Source organism: Hevea brasiliensis, chromosome 8, assembly GCF_030052815.1.
Source record: "Hevea brasiliensis isolate MT/VB/25A 57/8 chromosome 8, ASM3005281v1, whole genome shotgun sequence".
Lineage (NCBI taxonomy): Eukaryota > Viridiplantae > Streptophyta > Magnoliopsida > Malpighiales > Euphorbiaceae > Hevea > Hevea brasiliensis.
The window spans coordinates 28667230-28674027 of record NC_079500.1 but is presented as its reverse complement, the minus strand read 5'-3'; the positions used below and the strand labels follow the sequence as shown (position 1 = coordinate 28674027).

The 6798-nt window shown below is 28.1% G+C and overlaps 1 protein-coding gene across 1 annotated transcript; it reads left to right on the top strand.

Moving 5' to 3' along the window:
* The first annotated feature begins 1951 nt into the window (after nucleotides 1-1951).
* Nucleotides 1952-5714, top strand: LOC110667088 (protein CYPRO4). Its single transcript, XM_021827820.2, has 2 exons — nucleotides 1952-3726; nucleotides 5233-5714. The coding sequence occupies exons 1-2, from the start codon at nucleotides 2110-2112 to the stop codon at nucleotides 5521-5523; spliced, it is 1908 nt and encodes a 635-aa protein (XP_021683512.2). The 5' UTR covers nucleotides 1952-2109; the 3' UTR covers nucleotides 5524-5714.
* Nucleotides 5715-6798: the final 1084 nt, after the last annotated feature.

The window sequence follows — 6798 nt, the reverse complement described above, 5'->3', positions numbered from 1 at the left end:
ATTATAATATTTAATATCAAAATTTTCCCAATATAATATCCTTCGCGATTCAAGTTTGTATTTTCCTCGTCACGCGAACCAAACACGGTGGCGTGAGTATCATTTTACTTCCTTCAATACGAAGTAAACGCGCGAGTGCGCGGGACGTTAGTTCAACGCTACTTGTTACTGGAATACCAGTGATCGCCTCAGAGAAAGCTAGAGAAAACTTTTCTTTCTTGTGGGCCCATCAATTTCTTTTTTTTTTCTTTAAGTTTTAAGGAAAAAAATTATGATTTAACCTTTATATTTTAAGCAATTCAATTATTTAATTTTTTTTATTTAAAAAAATATTATTATTTAATTTTTTATATTTTATTTTTATTAAATTATTTAATCAATCAAAATTTTCTTTTATCAAAATTTTTAATTTTAATCAAATTATTATTTAATTTTTTATTTAATAAAAATAATTAATTAAATTATTAATTAATTCTTATAATTTAATTTATTAACTTTTTAATCTCTTTTATTATTTTTTTATACCCAATTTATTTTGACCCTTCCCCTTATTTTTCCCTCCTTACAATTTTTTCTCCTTCCATCCGTATTTTTCTTTCCTCTCTTTATTTTTTTTTATAAAAAATTAATACAAGTTATATGTATAAAAAATTAATCAATTTCTCTATATCTCTTAGTAATAAGATGTTAATTTAGAAAAATTATTTTTTAATAAAAAAAAGATAAAAATAATATTTAAAATTTAAATAAAAATACTTAAATAATTTTATAAAAAATAGAAATTTATATTCAGTTTTTACACAATAAAAGTTTTGTTTTTATCTAGAAATATATTTTTTTAAAATATTAAAACTAATTAATTATATTCACTAAAATAAAAAAATTATATAGTAATATTTTTTAAAATATAAAAATTAATTAATTAATTTTACTAAAATAGATAAATTAAATAGAAGTTTGATATGCATTAACTAACAAATTTTAATACAAAAATTAAATGATTTAATGAAAATAAAGTATATGAAGTAAATAATGTATTTTTTAAAATATATAAATTAAATAATTAATATAATTAAAATATAATAATTAAATAATAATTTTTCTATTTTTTAATAAATATATTTATTTCATAAAATAAAATTTAAATTTCTCTTGCAGTAAGTTTACTCAGAATCGATGTTAAATAATGAATACACTTATTGTTAAAATTTTTAAATTATATTATGATTTTATCTTTTAAATTTTAAAGTTTAAGTATATTTTAGTTCATAAATTATTATATCTTACTTATATAAGAATTAAAATTTTTAGTTTTGAAATAGTATAAAATCAAAATTAAAATTAAAATTAAAATTAAAATGTATATTATAATAATTTCAAAAACAGCTTTAATAATTAATTGCTTTTTTCCGAAAACTTCAAACGCGCTATAATGAAATTGTGACTTCTTAAAAAGTGAGAATCATTTTTATTTTAAAGATTAGAGAAACCAAGTAATTGATAGCACGTAGTTTGGTCGATTCCTGCTTCTAATTATATGTTTTTTTTTTTAAAAAAAAATTGATCAAAATATTCAATATTTTTATTAATTTTATTTAATTTTTTTAATAATGATTAATTATTTATTAATTATTAAATATTAATTATTAATAATTAATTATTTATATAATAATTTAAAATAAAAATATTTAATATAAATAATTATTAAATTAATTATTAAATATAACAATAATTATATCACCTTATTATTTAATTGATGCGAGAGTAATTTTTTAACCATTACTCTTAATTTTTAAAATTATTATAAAAAATATAAATAGTAAAGATAATATTTTTAATTAAGACAAGATGGACGTTCTTTAAAATATTTTTAATTAAGTGTTTATATATAAACCGTGAAAACCGGTGATAGCCGGTGACAAAATCAGCTATAAAAATAAAATAAAATCCCAGCGTAAGCAAAACTGCCTCTATCGATCGAAAGCACAAACTCCCGAGAACTTGAAATCTGAAATTCCAAATCATTTCCCCGAATTCCCACAGTCTCTCTCTCTCTCTCTCTCTCTCTCTCTCTCTCTCTCTCTCTCTCTATCTATCTGAAATCCAAACATGGGCACCTCTCAGAGCCGCGAAGGTCAATACCTCTCAGACTCTGAATCAGACTACCAATCGGAGGAGGAGCAGGAAGAAGAAGTCCACTACGACGCCGTTCATCGCCAAGAGACCCCTCGAAGCACCTCATCTACCTCATCTAGAAAAGCTCTAGACGAAATCGATACCAAACTCAAATCTCTAAAGCTCAAATACCCAAATTCCCAACATGATCTCCCTAATCAACCGGTCAAGCTGTATCTCCATATCGGCGGCAACACCCCTTCCGCCAAGTGGGTCATCTCTGATAAGCGCACTTCTTACAAATTCGTTAAAAACTGTAAAGTCGACGGCAGTGATGGTTCTGATCAAGAAGAGGAATCTCAAGGTGGAGATAGCCCCTCATGGATTTTGAGAGTTGGGTCCAAAGTTAGGGCTAGAGTTTCCACGGAAATGCAATTGAAGATGTTTGGAGATCAACGGCGCGTGGATTTTGTTAACAATGGAGTCTGGGCATTGAAATTTTACACTGACGAGGAGTATAGAAAATTTGTGACCCGATTTCAGGATTGTCTATTTGAGAATGTTTATGGGCTTGAAGCCACCGAAGAGAATAAGATGAAAGTTTATGGGAAGGAATTTATCGGCTGGGTTAATCCAGAAATTGCCGATGATACGATGTGGGAGGATGCCGAGGATGATAGCGCTTCCGGCAAAAACACACCTGTGCGTGTAGATCAGGATTTGATGGAGGAGTTTGAGGAGGCGGCTAATGGGGGTGTGCAAAACTTGACTTTAGGTGCTTTGGATAATAGTTTCTTGGTTAATGATTTGGGTGTTCAAGTTTATAGGAATTATCATAAAGGCATTTATGGGAAGGGTATTTGTGTGAAATTTGATAATAGAAGTGGAGCTAGTTCGGAGCAATCTACCCCTAAAAAGGCAATGCTTATGAGGGCAGAAACGAATATGATGTTAATGAGTCCATTAAAGGGAGGGAAGCCAAATTCAACAGGAATTCAGCAGCTTGATATTGAAACGGGAAAGATTGTGACAGAGTGGAAGTTTGGGAAAGATGGGACTGAGATTACAATGAAAGATGTAACAAATGATACTAAAGGGTCTCAATTGGACCCATCCGAGAGTACCTTTCTGGGTTTGGATGATAATAGGTTATGTCAATGGGATATGAGAGATAAGAGAGGGATGGTGCAGAGTATTGGGGGTGATTCTCCAGTTTTGCATTGGAGTCAGGGGCATCAGTTCTCAAGAGGGACTAATTTTCAATGCTTTGCGAGTACAGGTGATGGATCTATTGTTGTTGGATCACTTGATGGCAAGATTAGGTTGTATTCGAGGACATCAATGAGGCAGGCTAAGACAGCTTTTCCTGGGCTTGGCTCGCCTATTACTCAAGTGGATGTTACATATGATGGGAAGTGGGTCTTGGGGACAACGGACACATATTTGATCCTTATTTGCACTCTGTTTACGGATAAGGATGGCAAGACTAAGACTGGATTTAGTGGTCGAATGGGAAATAAGATACCAGCTCCGAGATTATTGAAGCTGACTCCTCTGGATTCACACTTGGCTAGTGCGAACAATAAATTTCATGGTGGTCATTTCTCCTGGGTAAGAACTCAAATCCTTTTATATACAAGCAAGTTACTTCTTCTTCTTCAAGATTTTGGAAAATTGCATTATGTCTTACTTTTTATTCTGATTTTGTGCCCCAACTGTTTTGGGATTTAAGGGTTAGTTAAGTAATATAGCCCATTCTATGTGTTTTGTTTATTATACACATTGATTCTTAGTCTTTTTGAATAAATAAATAAATGCATTTATGAAGCTGGTTATCATGCTATGATGTTGCAGATTCTCATGCATTAATAGCCTCCACCAAATATTCATCTAATATTACAAATGTTTCAATCTATGGAGCATCATTTTGTTTCTAGCAAAATTTCATTTTAAATAATTAATAATGTAAATTCAAAACATTTATTTGACATATTAGATGCTGCTGTTAAACGTTTCTGTAAAAAGCCACATTAATTATCTTGTTGGAGAAAGCTGGTTCACTTTTATTAGATTTGCATTTAGCCAGCATGAGCAGTAGATGCACAATCATATTTGTTGCATTTTACCGTTTTGACCAATCGCATCCCAAGGGTGAAAGAAAGCACTGTAAGTTTTGTAAACAATGAGACTTCCTAGTTGTTTAGTTTTGAACAATGGGGCTTTTGACATAACCTATGTAAATGTTGTTTGAGCAATTCATTCCTGTGGTAGATGTCATTATTCAATAATGTACTTTCATTTGTAATTGAGAAAATATGAATTTGAATTTGCACTTTTGGAAGGTAGCATTATGGAATCCATATCCTATTTTGATTACATTTGGAGCATTTGTTTCACAAATGACTTCTCATCCTCTTCTTCCCTTTTCTCCCTTCCAATTACTGTTGCTTTTTCTATTTTCATCAAACATCACAGCTCATGTCATCCACTTTTGTTAGTCCTGGAATTAAGTGATAACAATGAGGATCTTGTTTGACCTATCTGGTGTCTAATAACATGCGGCTTGAAGCTTCTTCTTTAGGTTTTGGCAGTTGGCTCATGCATGATTCTTGTGTTATTGCTCATAGTAGGAGCATCTTGATGTAGTTCTCTTGTTGACTTTTGCTCCTCCTTAGCACCCCAAAAAAAAAAAAAAAAAAACCATGGTTATCACTTGGCATAATATTAATTTAAAATTTCTGTGCATGAATGTTCACAATGAACATGATGCAATGGTCTGATCATATGGCCATAAAATATGTATTATAATTTATGCTAGTCGGGTGTGTATATGAGCATGTTGATGTGATTTTACCTCTATTTCTTACCATATAAATGGAGAAATGGATTGAGTTTTATTAAAGATCAGTTTTTACTATATAGTCATATTTAGATTAACCTTTTATGCAAAGCTTGAAGCTGCCTTGGGTAATTTGAATTTCCTGTTATCCTCAGTTTTCAATAATAATAATAATAATAATAATAATAATAATAATAATAATTATTATTATTATTATTATTATTATTATTATATCTTTCATGCTTAACTGAATTTACCTGGCATTGTGATGTCTTTAGGTCACTGAGAATGGTAAACAAGAACGACACCTAGTTGCCACAGTGGGCAAGTTCAGTGTGATATGGGACTTCCAACAGGTGAAGAACAGCGCCCATGAATGCTACCGTAATCAGCAAGGTCTCAAGAGCTGTTATTGTTATAAGATAGTGTTGAAGGATGAGTCCATTGTTGAAAGTCGTTTCATGCATGACAATTATGCTGTTAGTGACTCCCCAGAAGCTCCATTGGTGGTGGCAACCCCCATGAAAGTCAGCTCTATTAGCCTTTCTGGCAAGCGGTCTCGAGGCTGAAACACTTTTGTTAATATGTACAAATTCTTTTCTTTATGTGTAGTTTGCTTCTGCTGTCATTTCCAATTCAATAGTTGTTCTTTCTTTCCCCATCTTGTATTTGATTTGGGCTTTGTATTTAGCGAGAACATATAAATGATTGTTTCTGTTTCAAGGACATTGTAGGCATAAAAAAGTAGAGCATTTGTATCTCTCGAATCCTAAAGATAGATGTGCTCCAAAAGGTCTTTAGACGTGGTTTTTAATCTTGTAATTTGGGTAACAAATCTAGGTTAATTAGTGATATTGAATCTATTTTACTTTCGCCGTACACTTCTAAAGTTCTTTTCCTTATGTTGATTATTTTGTAGTGTACAAGAATTAACTAATTGAGATGTATTTTTTCTTTTAATTTATTTAATTTATTGAAATTTAAATTTGAGATTTTATAATATTAAAAATGATTTCAGTGTCACTTAATTAAGTTAAACTTCATTGATTTGATATGTTTTAATTTTAGCAATTTTATTTTATGTATTTTATTATTATTAAAATTATTTTTTTTATCAAATTTAATGGATTTTAAAATAAATTTCATAAAATTTACATAATATTTTTATTAAAATGTCATTAAAAAAAAAATCTCTCATCATCTATTTTTTTATATTTATTAATTAAAAAATTTACAAAATACCATTATTTAATTAAAAAATGAAAAAAGAAAATATTTATTTAACTAATTATTATTTTAGTTTTATTTTCTACTTTGTAAAAAAATAAACAGATGCTACTTATATATGTGGAAAGTTTTTCGAAATAATGCTCTTATATTATGAGATTTGTAAATTTATTTTATATGCATAAAATTTTTTTATTGAGTAAGAAATTATAATTATAATTTTTTAATTTTATTTTTAAGTGTAATAAAAGAAATGAGAGTAAAATAAATAACTTCTTTAAAATATATATATATATATATATATATATATATATATATATATATATATATATAAAGGAATAAGATTCAATTTGCCTCTTATATTTGTTGAGGAGGTTTAATTTAGTCTATTTTTAATTTTTAATTCAATTTAATTCATAAATTTTAATTTATGTTTAAATTAATCCAATTAATTAATAAGCGTCATTTTTTAATATTTAATTATTTTTTAAATATTAATTTTTTTATTCTATATTATTAATTAATCTAAAAATATAAAAAAATATCTTTATATTTTCATATAATTAATTAAAATTAAAAATTGTTACTATAATTAATTTTAATTATTTAAATAAAAA